The sequence below is a fragment of the Phyllobates terribilis genome, unplaced genomic scaffold (genome assembly GCF_046119375.1).
Source record: "Phyllobates terribilis strain yellow unplaced genomic scaffold, ASM4611937v1 Scaffold_11__3_contigs__length_659146591, whole genome shotgun sequence".
NCBI lineage: Eukaryota > Metazoa > Chordata > Amphibia > Anura > Dendrobatidae > Phyllobates > Phyllobates terribilis.
Genome location: NW_027362771.1, coordinates 129,427,126 through 129,446,493, shown reverse-complemented (window position 1 = coordinate 129,446,493; position 19,368 = coordinate 129,427,126). Strand labels below are relative to the sequence as shown.

The following is a 19,368-nucleotide window of genomic DNA, read 5'->3' as shown; positions in this document are numbered from 1 at the left end:
TGGGAGGGGAAGAACTTCCCCTATATAAACCTAGGGCTGAGGCAGGGTTAGTGAGTAGAGAAGAAGTAGAGACAGAGAAGAGAAGCAGATATAGGAAAGAACATCAGGAGCTCTGTGGGAGCAGTGCTACAAGGAGTCAGGGGCTGGCAGCTGCAGAGCTCGCCCTGACTGAGAAGTTATCACCGGACCCGGAGTCCGAGGCTGTGGGGACTAACTCCTATCCAGCAGCAGAAACCGACTGGCAGGGGACTGCAGGTCCTCTGGCCCAGAAACCCGAAGGCACGGTCACACGCGTGGGACCAGCACCGCCGTCGTGGAGCGGAAGCTACTAGAAGGCCCCGAGTCACCGGCCATACGGGTGAGCACCACACGGTACACTCAGGGACGTGGGCTACTTATACCCGCTTCTAGCAAGGTAGCCAGAAGAGTATCGTTAGTTTGGGAGGCCTACAACTCCGCCTGGCCAGGGGAGATCCCATCTGCTCAAGGACTGACCAGGCCCCAATCGCTAGCCAGTACTCCGGGAGGGTCTATCGTTGTCACCAGTAAAGACCCTGAACTACACCGTACCGTCTCTGAGTGGTTCCTGCTACCCCCATCATCCACGTCGGCTGCCCTGAGGCCATACCCCTCCCGTTGGGGGTTATACTATCACGCTGCACAATCCTACCACCGGCCTCAGCGGTCTGCCCTGCAGCAGCAGCTCCTTAGCTGTACTCAACGGGTGGCGTAGTCGTCCAACATCTACCGCTAATACAGCGCCACTTAGTCTGACTCCCTGGGCACGGACCGGATCACCGCCACGAGACTACAACCCTCAAGAGATCCGGCTCCGGGTAAGCTCCCGCATGCGCAACGCAGCGCGACACAGGCCCAGGGGCGCGTCAGGAGGACAGAGCATGGACATATACAGTGTCTACCATTACTATGTAATAGTGGGAGGACAGAGCATGGACATATACAGTGTCTGCCATTACTATGTAATAGTGGGAGGACAGAGCATGGACATATACAGTGTCTGCCATTACTATGTAATAGTGGGAGGACAGAGCATGGACATATACAGTGTCTGCCACTACTATGTAATAGTGGGAGGACAGAGCATGGACACATACAGTGTCTGCCATTACTATGTAATAGTGGGAGGACAGAGCATGGACACATACAGTGTCTGCCATCACTGTGTAATAGTGGGAGGACAGAGCATGGACACATACAGTGTCTGCCATTACTATGTAATAGTGGGAGGGCAGAGCATGGACATATACAGTGTCTGCCATTACTATGTAATAGTGGGAGGACAGAGCATGGACACATACAGTGTCTGCCATCACTGTGTAATAGAAGAGGATAGAGCATGGACACATAGTGTCTGCCATGACTGTGCTCTCTATGGTGGAGTTGGGCAATCATATGTATTAGAGACACTGGTATGAGAGGAGCAGCGGGGGCCGGGGGATGGTATATGTATGACAGGACAGAGCATGGCACATACAGTGTCTGCCATGACTGTGCTCTCTATGGTGGAGTTGGGCAATCATATGTATTAGAGACCCTGGTAAGAGAGGAGCAGCCGGGGCCGGGGGATGGTATATGTATGACAGGACAGAGCATGGCACATACAGTGTATGCCATTACTGTGCTCTCTATGGTGGAGTTGGGCAATCATATGTATTAGAGACACTGGTGAGAGAGGAGCAGCCTGGGCCAGGGATTTTCTATGTATGAGGAGGCAAGGCTGCACTTCATGTCAGTGCTGTGTGTTGATTAGTTCCCCTTCCTATTCAGGGAGTCTGGTGACCTGTATGTGACCTCCTCTGTGCTATATACTGATCATGTTGTGTACAGATCCTGTGTATCAAGGTTATCATTCCTCACTATATACTGTGCGTGTGATCTGTGTGGCCTTTTATTGTGGCCAGCCGAAAGCACACCTGTGCAATAATCATGTGTCTAATCAGCATCTTGCTATGCCACTCCTGTGAGGTGGATGGATTATCTCGGTAAAGGAGAAGAGCTCACTAACACAGATTTAGACATATTTGTGCACAATATTTCAGAGAAAAAGGCCTTCTGTGTACATAGAAAAAGTCTTGCATCTCTGAGTTCAGCTCATGAAAAATGAGAGGAAAAACAAAAGTGTTGTGTTTATATTTTTGTTCAGTGTAGATCCTGTGTATCCAGGTCATCACTCCTCACTATTTATGTGTGATCTGTGTATAGGCTACATCTCTGTGCTGTATACTTATGTACACAGATCCTGTGCATCCAGGTTATTACTCCTCATTACTTTGTGTGATCTGGTTACAGGCTCCATCTCTATGCTATATACTGATCATGTATATGGATCCTGTGTATCCAGGTCATCACTCCTCACTATTTATGCGTGATCTGTGTATAGGCTACATCTCTGTGCTGTATACTTATCATGTATACGGATCCTGTGTATCCAGGTTATTCTCCCCAGTATATATGTGTAATCTATATATAGGCTCCATCTCTGTGCTATATACAGTTATATGAAAAAGTTTGGGCACCTGTATTAATCTTAAGCTTAATGTTTTATAAAAATTGGTGCTTTTGCAACAGCTATTTCAGTTTGATATATGTAATAACTGTTGGACACAGTAATGTTTCTGCCTTGAAATGAGGTTTATTGTACTAACAGAAAATGTGCAATCTGCATTCAAACAAAATTTGACAGGTGCATAAGTATGGGCACCCTTATCATTTTCTTGTTTTAAATACCTACTTTTTACTGACTTACTAAAGCACTTTTTTTTGGTTTTTTAACCTCATTGAGCTTTGAACTTCATAGCCAGGTGTATGCAATCATGAGAAAAGCTACTTAAAGTGGCCACTTGCAAGTTGTTCTCCTGTTTGAATCTCCTCTGAAGAGTGGCATCATGGGCTCCTCAAAACAACTGTCAAATGATCTGAAAACAAAGATTATTCAACATAGTTGTTCAGGGGAAGGATACAAAAAGCTGTCTCAGCGATTTAACCTGTCAGTTTCCACTGTGAGGAACATAGTAAGGAAATGGAAGAACACAGGGACAGTTCTTGTTAAGGCCAGAAGTGGCAGGCCAAGAAAAACATCAGAAAGCCAGAGAAGAAGAATGGTGAGATCAGTCAAGGACAATCCTCAGACCACCTCCAGAGAGCTTTAGCATCAACTTGCTGCAGATGGTGTCACTGTGCATTGGTCAACTATACAACGCACTTTGCACAAGGAGAAGCTGTATGGGAGAGTGATGCGAAAGAAGCCGTTTCTGCAAGCACGCCACAAACAGAGTCGGCTGAGGTATGCAAAAGCACATTTGGAGAAGCCAATTTCTTTTTGGAAGAAGGTCCTGTGGACTGATGAAACCAAGATTGAGTTGTTTGGTCATACAAAAAGGCGTTATGCATGGTGGCAAAAAAACACAGCATTCCAAGAAAAACACTTGCTACCCACAGTAAAATTTGGTGGAGGTTCCATCATGCTTTGGGGCTGTGTGGCCAATGCCGGCACCGGGAATCTTGTTAAAGTTGAGGGACGCATAGATTCCACTCAGTATCAGCAGATTCTTGACAATAATGTTCAAGAATCAGTGACAAAGTTGAAGTTGCGCAGGGGATGGATCTTTCAGCAAGACAATGATCCAAAACACCGCTCCAAATCTACTCAGGCATTCATGCAGAGGAACAATTACAATGTTCTGGAATGGCCATCCCAGTCCCCAGACCTGAATATCATTAAACATCTGTGGGATCATTTGAAGAGGGCTGTCCATGCTCGGCGACCATCAAACTTAACTGAACTGGAATTGTTTTGTAAAGAGGAATGGTCAAAATACCTTCATCCAGGATCCAGGAACTCATTAAAAGCTACAGGAAGCGACTAGAGGCTGTTATTTTTGCAAAAGGAGGATCTACTAAATATTAATGTCACTTTTCTGGTGAGGTGCCCATACTTATGCACCTGTCAAATTTAGTTTGAATGCAGATTGCACATTTTCTGTTAGTACAATAAACCTCATTTCAAGGCAGAAACATTACTGTGTCCAACAGTTATTACATATATCAAACTGAAATAGCTGTTGCAAAAACACCAATTTTTATAAAACATTAAGCTTAAGATTAATAGGGATGCCCAAACTTTTTCATATAACTGTACTTATTTTTCATGTATCAAGTCTCTTGTATTTTTTACTGAATTGAGTCAGGTTTAGTGTCGGGCGCTCAGTAATTTGCTTTTAACTGATATCCGTTTAGTAAGTTAGTTTTTTTTTATTATAACAAATGTTTATATTTTTCTTTCTATATTCTTTTCTTTTTTTTTTCTATTCTAAAAAAAGTATACACCAAATACTCACACTCATACCTGAATAAAATTTGGTACACACACACAAACACACACAAACATCACATACATGAAAAAATGTCGTCCTGCTTGCCTCAAACAGAAGGCATACGCTTTTCTTGCTTCTGACACTGACAGTGAGGGAGAGAATGCCTCCTTCCTTTATTTTTCCTCCTCCTCCTCCTCTTCCTCTAGTGATACCGAACTGCCATGCAGATACCCCGGGACTGAAAATGAACCTGCGCTCATTGTTACTGACTCCCTATGGACCTCACCTCCCAAAAATTATGAGCCACAAATTCCTGATTTTGTGGCGCAATCAGGAATCCAATTTGACACCACCGGCCTCACAGAAATTGACTTTTTCAAAGTCTTTTTCTCTGAGGATTTTGTAAATTTCATGGTGTCGCAGACAAATTTGTACGTCCAGCATTTTTATCCTAAAATCTGACTTCATCATTTGCCCATTGGGCCCCTGTAGACTCCATAGAAATAATGAAGTTTTGGGGACTAGTTCTTCACATTGGGATAGCGAAAAAGCCAGAAATTTGGCAATATTTGAGTGATGATGTTTTTCATAACACTCCACTGTTCTACATGGCTATGCCTTGGACATGCTTTGAGGCCATCCACAAATGTTTGCCTTACAGTGATAATGCACAATGTCCTCTCTGAGATGACCCCAACTTTGACCGACTTTTCAAGGTTCGGACAGTTATTTACCACTTCAGCAACAGTTTGATGAGGTGTACAACCCCCAAAGGGACATCTGCGTGGATAAGTCCCTAATATATTTCAAGGCGATGCTCACATTCTGGCAATACCTGCCCAGTAAGAGGGCCAGGGATGGAATTAAGCTCTACAAACTGTGTGAAAGTACCTCAGGGCACACAGACAAGTTTAGGGTTTATGTAGGGAAGGACACCCGGATTTAACCTCTTAATGCACCCCTGTCCTGGGAGTGAGTGGGAAAATTGTGTGGGATTTGGTGCACCCACTGCTGGATGAAGGTTATCACCTCTATGTAGATAACTTTTATACCAGCATCCCACTCTTCAAGTCCCTCAAGTCCCTCTCTGTGCGAGCTACCGCAGCATGCAGTACTGTCCGCAAAAAAAAAAAAGTCTCCCTAGGATGCTAATTTGGCAGCTCCTCAGAAAGGGTGAGAGCAGAGCTCAATGTAGCAAAAACATGCTGGTGTTCAAGTACAAGGACAAGAGGAATGTCCTTTTCTTGACCATCTAACATGGTGATGGCAGAACCCCAACCGCTGTATGAGGTACCTCTACACAGGTACACAAATCAAACTGTGTACTGTGGTACAACAAGAACAAGGGGGAGTTGATCTCTCTGATCAAGTCCTCCAGCCGTGCAGTGCCATCAGAAAAGGTGTGGTACAAGAAGCTGGCTGTGCACATCATACAGATAGCAATGTACAATGCTTTTATGCTATCACATTGTGGAGGCCAGACCAGGACCTTCCTTCAGTTCCAGGAAGTAGTGATCAAGGCCCTAATATTTGGCAATCAGGAAGGAGTGGGCCCCAGTACTTCTGGAACTGAAGGTGCCCATGTTGTACCAGGGCAACATTTTCCTGGTGAGGTCCCTCAAACTGGAAAGAGAGGAAGGTCTCAAAAATGATGCAAAGTGTATTATAGTTGGGGGATACGAAAGGACACCATTTATCAGTGTGACACCTGCCCTGACACAAACCTGGTCTGTGTATAAAAGACTGTTTCAGAGTCTACCACTCATCCATGGACTAGTACATTTATTTCTGACTTACAAAACTGATGCTCTCTACACCGCTCATATGCCAACCTGATGCACTTTACACTAGTCACGTATGCCAACCGGATGCACTCTACACAACTCATAAATGCCACCACATTAAAAAGTTCACATACCAGGAAAATACTAGATCAATTCCAATATAGGGTTACTAGTGGAGGGTTTCCACTTATTAGGCACATCAGGGGCTCTACAAAAGCGACATGGCATCCGCTCTTGATTCCAGACAATTTTGTGTTCGAAAACTCAAACGGTGCTCCTTTCCTGCCGAGCCCTGCCATGCGCCCAAACAGTGGTTTTCCCCCTGCTACGAGATATCGGCATGCTCAGGATAAATTGAACAACTACTTTTGCAGTCCATTTTCTCCTGTTACCCTTGTGAAAATAAAAAAATGTGGGTCTAAAGTAAAATTTTTGTGAAAAACTTCAGGTTTCTGTGAAGCACCTGAAGGGTTAATAAACTTCTTGAATTCTTGAATGTGGTTTTGAGCACCTTGAGGGGTTCAGTTTTTAGAATGGCGTCACTTTTGGGCATTTTCTGTCATAAAGGCCCCTCAAAGTCACTTCAAATGTGATGTGGTCCCTAAAAGAATGGTGTTGTAATAATGAGAAATCGCTGGTCAACTTTTAACCCTTCTAATTTCCTAACTAAAAAAATTATGTTTCCAAAATTGTGCTGATATAAAGTAGACAAGTGGGAAATATTATTTATTTACTATTTTGTGTGACATAACTCTCTGGTTTAAGGGCATAAAAATTAAAAGTTTGAAAAATTTTGATTTTTCACAAAAAATCACAAGTTATATCAAAGAAATGTTTCCACTATCATGAAGTACAATATGTCATGAAAAAGCAATCTCAAAATCAGCGGGATCCATTGAAGTGTTATTACCTCATAAAGTGACACTGGTCAGAATTGTAACATTTGGCTCTGTCATGAAGGTGAAAACAGGCTCGGGGGTGAAGGGGTTAAACTCCCCAAAGAAAGTTTCCTGAAGCGGATTCCATTAAAAAACTCTATTTTTGACTGCCTCAAAAAAACTGTGTTCACATAAACACTTGGTCTCTTTTGAAAGCCTGAAGCATTTAAGTAGCTCAAAAACCTCAACATATGAACTGCAAGTCGTTTTCCCATAGAAAGGAATAGGTCTATTCTTTTGAGCATCTAGTCAGCTCATTTTCCGAGCAAGAAATAGCAGAAAAAGATGCAGTGTGAACATGCCCTGAGTTCAAGTCAGCCCCTGCAACCTGCAATGACGTATGGACATAAAAACTAGCCAGGGCTAGAATGCAATAGGGCAGCATGGTGGCTCAGTGGTTAGCACTGTTGCTTTGGAGCTCTGAGATCCTGACTCCTGGGTTCAAATCCCATCAAGAACAACATCTGCAAGGTGTTTGTATGTTCTCCCTGTGTTCGTGTGGGTTGTCTCCAGTTTTATCCCACACTCCAAAGACATACTGATAGGGAATTTAGATAGTGAGCCCCAATGGGGACAGTGATGATAATGTCTGTAAAGAGTTGTAGAATATGATGAAGCTATATAAGTATGCATGGTAAATAAATAAATGCAATGCATATTATTATTAAAGATTACATACTTGGAGAGGACCGATATGTAGGTAATTTACCAGGCAGGGTAGCTGCGTGACAAACTTTATTTCAGTATGTGTAAAATACACAACAATTCCAGTGATCTCAAAGATCTGATGCCGAAGATTGCTTATGAACATGTACTATACTGGTTGTGCTGTGTAATTGTTATATATACATTTCATAGTATACTGAGTTTTTGCATAGGACTGCAGATATACACTTTTGTTCCCAGATTGAAATATCTATATTTTTAAGATTGTTAAATTATGTTCCATGCAATCCATACAAAGGCACCAAATATATTCTAAATTTGCATTTCTAAACCACTCACTTGAAACTTCTCAAATCCTCCACGAGGTGGCTTCCAAGATATGTAAATGGAATGTTCTTCTTGACCAAGAACTTCTAGAGTTGATGGTGGCTCAGGATCTACAAAGCAAGGTACCTACATTTTTATACTATTGTTAAATACTATGGCTATGTCGCATGAGTTTGATCATAAAATTTAGCCCTATGGGTCATTTATATGGAGATGTTATGGATCTGTAATATGGCTCGCCTGCTATGTTCTGTATTGTATCTCAATGTGCCTTGAATTTTAAAACAAGCTTCAATGATTTATATATTTACCTGTACTGAGCTGTATAACAGCAGGAGAGCTCCGCTTAGATCCACATGTTGTTACAATACTGATAACATATTCAGTGCCAGGTAAAAGGTCACTAAAAATATACTGTCTATAAAACATAAAAAAACATAGAAAATTAGCTTTAATTGGTAGGTTATATCTAACAAGAAAACTTTACAACACTGAAACGTCATGTAAAGAGTTGCACAATTGGAGAGTGAGCTTCTAAGGATATGGACACCTTAGGGGCAATTGAAAATCATTTTGCAATTGAGTTTCATTAATAAATTTGTACCATTTGTTTTCTACAGCTTCTACAGTATGATCTACTGGTTACTACTGGCTGCAGAATGAGTTAAAGGGAAACTATCAGGTCCCCTGACTGTTCCTCACTGCTACTACAGCTGTTAGTATGCCGATGTCTGTATTATGATCATGTCATTTATGTGCCTTATTAATGTTTTTATCTTATGATGTACTTTTAGCTGATGTGCATACAACTTCTTTTTCAGGTGGATTCCTGAAAAAGCACTAAAAAAACAGAAAAAACATATGCCCCGCAATGTCAAAACGTTGTACATATGTTCCAGCCTTTGTCACTTCTTTTAACCACTTTATGCTTCGTAAGCCTTGAAAAGTCTAAAAGGTCCATTCTTCTGGCTGCTTTCACTTTTAAATATCTATTATCTTAGATGTGAAATTAAAAAAAAGCCACAAGCAAAGCCATCGCAAAAATGACACAAAAGACATCAAAGAAGATGCCACAGCAAAAGCACCGCCAACATTTTCCTGAAGTACCTTTCTATAGCAAAAATTATGTGGGTACACCAGCGTCTAAAAGACATTGTTTGCATGTGTTCTCATTCTGCTGCTCACTATATGCTAATAAAACAGGACAAGCCTGGCAAGGAGTCCTCTAGACTGAGCTTGAAACCTCTAATCACACCCACTTGACAGTCTGCTTAAATACCAATCATAGTTGGACTGTTGACAGGTCGCGAGGATGCAGTCAAGGCACCTGACTATTTCCCTTTGGCCATGACCCCACTATCAGTATTTGGTCAGTATTCGGTCAGTATTTTTTCTCAGGAGTGGGAGCCAAAACCAGGTGAGGAGCAATCAGAGAAAAGATATAATAGAAACAAGTCACCAATTTTGCATTTATCACCCACTCCTGGTTTTGACTCCCACTCCTGAGAAAAAAATACTGACCAAATACTGACCAAATACTTCTAGTGGGGCCGTGGCCTTTAACTGAGAATCTGTCAGTGAGCGGGTTCTAGTGGACAGTTTATAAATGTTATCTATCTTCTTCTGAGCTTCTCTCAGCTGATTAATGACCACATGAAAGTTTAGCCTAACTTAGTAGTCACAAATCAACTGAAAAGATCCAAGAAGAAGGAAGATAAGATTTATAGACTCAGCTATCAAAAGTAACTCATTGGAGGATTCTCAAATCATTCAGCTGCCAGAAATAGCCAGAGGTTGTAGAAGGCAAATTGTGCAAAATTTTTAATAAAAGCCATTTGTTACAACTGTAATAGCAACAAATAAATTCATTTACAAGTGTCCTCAAGGGTGTCTATATACTTTAAGGAACTTGAAAAAAGCAACTAATGTAGTTTAGTTCATTGATACATCTTATATTGTGCATCTGAGAGATATTATAGAACAAGATGAACACACTGTGCGAAAGGTCCGTTATTGCAGGTCATCTTCGGCACCAAGAGATTTATTTTACTCGTGCACTTGCACCATATGAGCTGACTGCTGGTCTGTCCCGTAGAGCCGCATGCGACACACTCACCAACAAAATCTGCCATAGAGAAATATCAGAGCTAGGACAAAACTTACACTTGTTTTCAACGGATGACAAGTGAGAAAAAATCGTCCCACTCTCCTGGATGAGAATGGGACTGATTATTTATACGCTACTGTGAGCGAATCCTTAGCTGTAGTCACTGATGATTTTCTTTACATAACAAAATAGGAACACTAAAAGATGCCGCTACATTGCTACCTAGTGAAAATAGCTACTGGATGAATGGTGATCATAATTTTTTCTGAAACTGTTCTTCAGTGCAAAGACCCTGCATAAAGCCATCCAGACCCCAGCCAATGGCCCTGTGAATGTACTATGGAACATGGGTGATGTTTATGCATCACTTATTAGAAACTGAAACTATTCTACAGTTTATATCACGTATCTATATATACTGTATATAAGAAAATAATACCTTTCACTTGGTTGTACTATTTCAGTTTTCATGGTGCTTTCAGCTTTTATGGAGATGATATATCCATCAAACTGACCAGGCGTCAGTTGCCAGATGACACATATTGATGTTGTATCGGTTTTGTGGTTTACGTAAGTTACAGAACTAGGAACTTGTAATAAAGACAATATAGAAAATAATAATAAGCGTTAACTTCTGTATAAACAAGGAATGTGATTATATTAAGAAAACAAAACTAGCATAATCACAAATTATAACCAAGGTGTATAGGAACTTAGAAAGATGTAAAGAATATTATCTATTAATATGAGAAATTACTGCTTCAAACAAAGAAGATGTTAAAAAAGCTAATTTCAGTAAATTTACCTGCCTTATGTAATCGGGGAGATTTTTTTTTTTACCTCAACCTTGTCGCCTTTATTTAGGTTAAAATTGCAGTTGTATGAGACAAATGGGGTCTACTTTAATTTTTACAAACATTACCGCTGTTGTTCATAGTCTACTCAGTCTGGAATTCTAGTTAAGTGCCTCTAACTGGATGAAGCTGAACTTCTGTGGACAAGCCTGTGGACAAGCATGGCGCTCTTTCAAGAATTAAAGTTTTTTTTCCCCAAGAATAAAGTACATTTTAAGTAATAGATCTTGTAATAAAAATAAGTTCCACATTTGGATGTGTTCAAACAATTGCTGAGATAATCTTATAAATGTGCCCCTGCTGTGTAATGGCTGTGTCTGACCGTGCAGGAACACGGTCTGATCATACCACATCTCCTGGGCAGGGGAGGAAACAAAAGAGTATACAGACTAGGCAATATGGGATCACAGCTGCTGCTTTATGTAAGGTCAAACATGTCATTGCCTGTTTTTAAGCAATGTTTTAGCTCAGAGAAAGAATTAGCTGTGATCCCCTGCTGTCCTGTCTGCATATTCTCTTTTGGTTCCTCCCCTGTGGTATGATCAGATCATGTTCCTGCACAGTCATACACAGCCATTACACAGCAGGGGCACATTTATAAGATTATCCCAGCACAGGAACATTATTTAACACATCTAATTGTGGAATTTATTACTATTCAAAGATCTATTGATTAAAATGTACTTTGTGGGAAAACACCTTGAAGACCCTGCTATCTGATCTGATACAACTAATTTCATTTTATTGATGCAGATTTTTTTCAAAATATATAATTTTTGTGACAATAATGCAAATATTGTCTTAATTTAACAAATGGTAATGAGTATAACTTCTGGTACTCCCAGAAGCTAGGGGTACTGACGGAAACCATGAACCCCCACGTATATTTTTTCAGGTCCAGATTTCTGTGCTGACTAATTTTATCACAAATCTGTTTGGATTTCTGACATAAAACATATTGATCTGACTGCATGCAGCATTCACTAGGGATCATAACGGCATATATAGATTCCTACTGGTACTATTGAACTTTGTGGAAACTATATAAATTTGGATGCAGTAATCTCCTCCTCATTGCAGCTGCAGACATCAGTGTCAAAGCAAGAAAGGGAAGCAATTCAGCCAGGGCCCAATTCCCTAACTATTGGCATTCCCATGCCCTAGCACTGGGACATGTTTTTCATATACTGTAAGTTACTGAATAATGACAATCAGCAGGATAAATCTTGAATAGTGAGACTGTGAATCTAGCCCTACAAGTGGACAAGTTGTCTTCTTAAACACTTACTTGTTTGAATATGGATTACAACGGGCACACTATCTCTAAAGAACTGCTTCTCTGTGGAAACGGAGAAAGTATAGAATGTACCAGGTGATAGCTGCACAAACACTGCTGTCTCTTCGGTCACCTTTTGAACCTGAAATTAGATAGTAATACAGTTAATTAGAACTTTGTGAGGTTTTTTTCAATTATTTGTAAAAATTACAACAATAAAAAAATGCCTGCAAAAATCTGCATGTGAACAAGCCTTTAGAATTTTCATGGCCTTGAATTGGGGTTGTCAGATGGAAGAAACCTACTAATAAACTTAAGTTTGCTCTCCATCTCTTATTTCAGACCCCTTCTTCCAGTTCCAGCAGTCCCACTTCTACATTTGTTCCGACACATTTAAAGATCTCCCCACCCCCCATTCCTCTGTGTGACTGTCCATGAAAAAGGGGGTGACTGTCAGGATCAGTTCAATAGATAAGTCAGCCCCATTTTCTGTCTCATCATCAGCCGTTGCATAGAATTTGATTAGCCTAGCAAACAAATAAGCCACATGGCCGGGGCGGAGCATCACACACTGACACTCAGGTAAAGCAGATGTCTGAAGTGGACAACCTAGAAAAAAAAAAAAAAACATTTAAAGGTATTTTCCACTTTCAAGAAAATGGTCTCAAAATAATTGGATACTTGTAAAAAAAAATATTAAGATAATATTCTCCCTCCCCCAGCACAGCAGTCTCCACTGTTGTTCCAGTCCCTGTGTGTTGGCTGTAATGGTGACATCAAGACAGCTGCAGCCAATCAATGAGCTCAGCAACTCTGCTGATGTACATTGCATAAATCACCAAGGTCAGGGATTGGCAGCAGCAGAGATATGCGCTGTGATGTTACCGCTGCAGCCAAAATACAGACACCAGATCAGACGCTGGACTGGCGGAGGAAGAGTACTATCTATCTTTGTTTTTGTAACAAGTATCGAGTCACCTGGGGGCCATTTTTTTGAAAATTGAAAAGCCCTTTAACATAAAAACTGGATTTATACAATAAGTCATTATTTAAAGACACATTCCCTTCAATGTAGATGCCCTGTTATTGTCCTGCAAAAATGTGTAGACATGTCCCTCGGGATGCTGCTATAAAACACTATGGTTTTGTTAGAATAAAATATGCATCCTTAAGAGAATCTGCCACCAAGTTTTGGCTACCTTATATGAGAGCAACATGATGTAGGGGCAGTGACCCTGATTCTAGTGATGTGTCACTTACTGAGTTGCTTGCTGCAGTATTTAGAAATTCACTTTTTTACCTGCTGCAGATCTAGCAGTTCTCAGTTCTCTGAATGCTGAGCTCTGTATAACCCCGCCCACACCACTGATTGGCAGCTTTCTGTGTATAAAGCTGTCAATCAGTATTAGTGATGGAGTTATATCACGCTCATGAATATGGAGGACTAACTAGCAGTAGGTTTACTAGTTCTCCAGTGATAATCTCCTGCTGATAAAACAGTGATTGTATGAAAACGATGCCAAGCAGATCAGTAAGTGACACATTACTGGAATCAGCGTCTCTGGCTCTAAATTATGCTCAGAATAGGTGTCAAAAACTTGACAGATTCCCTTTAAGAGTAGATTACTTTATCAGGGGGAACAATATGAGAACTAGCTAAGTAGAAATAAAAAATGATTAAAATACTTTAGCAAAACACACCTGCAAATAATAAAGCGCAAATAGATTTGTTTTTCCAAAAGGCAAATAGAGCAGAATTATCGAAAAAGTCTAAAAGAAAAACTGCCCATTGCAGCTTATGATAGCACAGCCTTCATTTTGCTAGAGTAGTTTAAATAATGCTAGATGAGAGCTGACCGAGTGGCTATGGGCAACAAGGACGATTTTTGTTTTAGACATTGTTAATTGGCGTGCTTTGTCTTGTTTTGCAAAAAATAATATATACAGTATACATAGGTGGATTATAATGAGGTCAATCTGGGCTACCGCCCGGGGCTGCCATGGGGCCCGGGGCTCCCAGGGGCCTGTGGCCAGATTGACCTCATTATAATGTGTGACAGGAGGGCCCGGGAGTCGGAAGATGGAATCTGCTTTGTAAAACAGGTGTGTCTTGCAGCTGCAGAGGATGACTCACCAGCTGCTGACTGTGTAAGTGCAGGAGAGGAGGCTCCGCCCACCTGCTCCGGCCTCCAGCAGAGCACAGAGCCAGCTTACAGCATGGCTGGCCCACTGCTCTCCCTGCCCCCTACCCGGGTCTGAATGTTACTGCTCCACTCTCCCCCTCCTGCCCTGCAATTACACCGAGAAATCTGCAGTCGGGCCTCAAGAGGAGGGGAAGCTGCCCCACAGAGAAGATGAGATATATATATATATATATATATATATATATATATATATATATATATATATATATATCATGTGTATGTATGTATGTACAGTACAGACCAAAAGTTTGGACACACCTTCTCATTTAAAGATTTTTCTGTATTTTCATGACTTTGAAAATTGTACATTCACACTGAAGGCATCAAAACTATGAATTAACACATGTGGAATTATATACTTAACAAAAAAAGTGTGAAAGAACTGAAAATATGTCTTATATTCTAGGTTCTTCAAAGTAGCCACCTTTTGCTTTGATGACTGCTTTGCACACTCTTGGCATTCTCTTGATGAGCTTCAAGAGGTAGTCACCAGAAATGGCCTTCCAACAATCTTGAAGGAGTTCCCAGAGATGCTTAGCACTTGTTGGCCCTTTTGCCTTCACTCTGCGGTCCAGCTCACCCCAAACCATCTCGATTGAGTTCAGGTCTAGTGACTGTGGAGGCCAGGTCATCTGGCGTAGCACCCCATCACTCTCGTTCTTGGTCAAATAGCCCTTACACAGCCTGGAGGTGTGTTTGGGGTCATTGTCCTGTTAAAAAATAAATGATGGTCCAACTAAACGCAAACTGGATGGAATAGCATGCCGCTGCAAGATGCTGTGGTAGCCATGCTGGTTCAGTATGCCTTCAATTTTGAATAAATCCCCAACAATGTCACCAGCAAAGCACCCCCACACCATCACACCTCCTCCTCCATGCTTCACGGTGGGAGCCAAGCATGTAGAGTCCATCCGTTCACCTTTTCTGCGTCGCACAAAGACACGGTGGTTGGAACCAAAGATCTCAAATTTGGACTCATCAGACCAAAGCACAGACTTCCACTTGTCTAATGTCCATTCCTTGTGTTCTTTCGCCCAAACAAGTCTCTTCTGCTTGTTGCCTGTCCTTAGCAGTGGTTTCCTAGCAGCTATTTTACATTGAAGGCCTGCTGCACAAAGTCTCCTCTTAACAGTTGTTGTAGAGATGTGTCTGCTGCTAGAACTCTGTGTGGCATTGATCTGGTCTCTAATCTGAGCTGCTGTTAACCTGCAATTTCTGAGGCTGGTGACTCGGATAAACTTATCCTCAGAAGCAGAGGTGACTCTTGGTCTTCCTTTCCTGGGGCAGTCCTCATGTGAGCCAGTTTCTTTGTAGCGCTTAATGGTTTTTGCAACTGCACTTGGGGACACATTCAAAGTTTGCCCAATTTTTCGGACTGACTGACCTTCATTTCTTAAAGTAATGATGGCCACTCATTTTTCTTTACTTAGAATTTGTATTATGGCAAGAAAAAAGCAGCTAACACTCTATTCAGTAGGACAATCAACTGTGTATCCACCTGACTTCTGCACAACACAACTGATGGTCCCAACCCCATTTATAAGGCAAGAAATCCCACTTATTAAACCTGACAGGGCACACCTGTGAAGTGAAAACCATTTCCGGTGACTACCTCTTGAAGCTCATCAAGAGAATGCCAAGAGTGTGCAAAGCAGTTGACTCGCCCCCTGGGCCGTGGGGCACTCGGAACCGGGCCTTCTAGTGTACGGGGCTGTTGGGGGTAGTAGTGGCAACCCGGTCCGTGGATCAGGGTGGTCAGACCAGTGGCAGTCTTCTATATGCCTTGCAATATCCGACTACGCCACCCGTGGGTTGCGGTCAGAGTGAACCGCAGCTGCAGAACAGACCACTGAGGCTGGTGTTGTGGGTTCAGCAGGGAATAGTACGACTCCCCATGGGAGGAGTGTAGCCTCAGGGCAGCAAGGAGTAGATAGTGGGGGTGATGGTGCAGGCAGTCCCAGTACCGTTAGTGCTGGCGAAGTAAGAAGCACAAAGACAACGTGTTGCAGTCCAGGGTCTTTTACTCAAAGTTCGTATACTCCAAGCCACTTCTGTACAGGTAGTGACTGCCCAAGCCGTGCCACGTCCACCAGGTGAGGGGCTCGGTCAACTCCCAGGCAATTCAGGAGCATGGCACAGGACCCCCTTCTGTCCTTTCTCTGGCTCGTGCCCCACCAGTGACCAAACTTCTGACCAGCTGCTGCGAATTTATGCGGGCAAACGTGGGCCCCCTTTCCCGCTATCCTATATGGTGCCTTCCTAGCAGGTTTAGCGAGGGGTCGCACCAATATATGATCACGACCTCCGGTTCTTGGCTGAGGACTATTTGCCTCCACCAACTTGGGATCTGGTACCCTTTCCTTGCCTGACCAGTCACCCATAATTTCCTGGGTCCTTAGGGTCCCTTCTTCCTTCGTGTTCCTGGGCCTTTCTCTTCGGTTCCTTTCTCTTTCTGTTCTGTTCCTTTCCTTCTCCCCCTCTCGCCCGGCCCGTGTCCCTAGGCCTGGCTCTGGAGCAGAACTCCAGCGGAGCCTCTGCTCCCCTCCTCCTCCACTCTCACTTTCTCCTCACAAACTGAACTTCTCTACTCCTAGAACTAAGATGGTGCCCACCTTATATACCTCCTCCTCTGTGTCTGAGCCCAGGTGACCTGCAACCAATGAGCTCCTTCCTATGCCCAGGAACCAGCCCCTATCTGCTCCCACATCACTAGGGTTCCCCCCCTCCCCACTCCAGCCAGGGACATAGTCAGTCATGCCTGCATACTAATGGGAGCACCGTAGAGCTGTCCCCCGGAAATGAGGAGTGTATATGTGTGCAGCTAACTGAGCCCTGGTCCATACTCCATCCTTACCCGGGAGTTGAATACCACACATCTGGTTGAGGTGCAATACCCCTGTAGCGGCCGAACCCTCGGGGCGCTACACAGTCATCAACGCAAAAGGTGGCTACTTTGAAGAACCTAGAATATAGTACATATTTTCAGTTGTTTCACACTTGTTTGTTAAGTATATAATTCCACATGTGTTAATTCATAGTTTTGATGCCTTCAGTGTGAATGTACAGTTTTCAAAGTCATGAAAATACAGAAAAATCTTTAAATGAGAAGGTGTGTCCAAAATTTTGGTCTGTACTGTATATGTGTATGTATCTATGTCTATGTATTTGTGGACTATCAGGGGGCTCACTCGCTGTCGTGGCCCGGGCCGCTTCCCTGGCATCTGTGCAGGACCGCTGGCACTTCACCTGACATGGCCCTGAGCTGTGCGGCTGTGTCTGGTATTAATGACACGGCAGGGGTGACACTGCGCCTATAATTGTGCTTGTGTATTGCCCCTGCCGCGCCATTACTACCAGACACAACCGCACGGCCATGTCAGGTGAAGTGCTGTCAATCAAGCAGCGCCAGAGGTCCTACACAGATGCTGTGGAAGCAGCCCAGGCCCCAACAGCGAGTGGGCCCCACTGAAAGCAGGGCCATGTCTGTGACACGCAGGTGGCCCTGCACTGAGACATGTCTGAGGAGCTGCTGGACAGGACAGTTTCATGTGTTTATAAGATATGTACGTATGCCTGTATGCATGTGTCTGTTCGCATATCTGCGTACCGTGTGCATGTGTGCGCATATCTGCGTATCGTGCGTGCGCACGTGTGCTGGCCCGGCCTCATCACAGCTAGAAGACACGGCCCTGTGCGCGGCAGTGTCTGCTAGCGTGACGTCATGCAGTGTGCCCTGCACTGCTTCTAACCACCAGAGAGAAGCTGGACAACTGGAGCCGAGCAGGGGGACAGTGAGTGATGTGTCAGTGTGTGCAGATATCATTGTGTGATATGTCTGTTTATACAGTGCCTACAAGTAGTATTCAACCCCCTGCAGATTTATCTGGTTGACACATGCGGAATTAACTTGGCATTGTGACATTTGTACTGTAGATCAGCCTGGAAGTGGGAAATGCACTGCAGCAAATTTTTTTTTTTTTTTTTAAAAACGTTAAAAGTTAATTCAGAGTGTCATTTATTATTCAACCCCTCAAACCACAAGAATTCTGTTTGGTCCCCCAAAAGTATTAAGAAGTAGTTCAGGCACCAAGAATAATGAGCTTCACATGTGTGGATTAAAGATCTCTTTTGCCAGCCTTTTCTGACTATTTAAGACCCTCCCCAAACTTGTGAACAGCACTCAGACATGGTCAACATGGGAAAGACAAAGGAGCATTCCAAGGCCATCAGAGACAAGATCGTGGAGGGTCACAAGGCTGGCAAGGGGTACAAAACCCTTTCCAAGGAGTTGGGCCTACCTGTCTCCACTGTTGGGAGCATCATCCGTAAGTGGAAGGCTTATGGAACTACTGTTAGCCTTCCACGGCCAGGACAGCCTTTGAAAGTGTCCTCCCGTGCCGAGGCCAGGCTTGTCCGAAGAGTCAAGGCTAACCCAAGGACAACAAGGAAGGAGCTCCGGGAAGATCTCATGGCAGTGGGGACATTGGTTTCAGTCAATAAGTAACGTACTCCACCGCAATGGTCTCCGTTCCAGACGAGCCCGTAAGGTACCTTTACTTTCAAAGCATCATGTCAAGGCTCGTCTACAGTTTGCTCATGATCACTTGGAGGACTCTGAGACAGACTGGTTCAAGGTTCTATGGTCTGATGAGACCAAGATCGAGATCTTTGGTGCCAACCACACACGTGACGTTTGGAGACTGGATGGCACTGCATACGACCCCAAGAATACCATCCCTACAGTCAAGCATGGTGGTGGCAGCATCATGCTGTGGGGCTGTTTCTCTGCCAAGGGGCCTGGCCATCTGGTCCGCATCCATGGGAAGATGGATAGCACGGCCTACCTGGAGATTTTGGCCAAGAACCTCCGCTCCATCA

At 43.2% G+C, this 19,368-nt stretch overlaps 1 protein-coding gene across 1 annotated transcript in view; it reads right to left on the bottom strand.

Annotated features, from left to right (window-relative positions):
- Positions 1–19,368, bottom strand: part of PTPRQ (protein tyrosine phosphatase receptor type Q) — an 814,679-nt gene that overhangs the window by 708,373 nt on the left and 86,938 nt on the right. Inside the window, exons 13-16 of the mRNA XM_073651596.1 lie at positions 12,299–12,428; positions 10,596–10,746; positions 8,361–8,467; positions 8,062–8,159 (exon numbers count right to left, since the gene is read on the bottom strand). Coding sequence (XP_073507697.1) covers positions 8,062–8,159; positions 8,361–8,467; positions 10,596–10,746; positions 12,299–12,428 — 486 coding nt within the window. The remainder of the gene's footprint in view (positions 1–8,061; positions 8,160–8,360; positions 8,468–10,595; positions 10,747–12,298; positions 12,429–19,368) is intronic.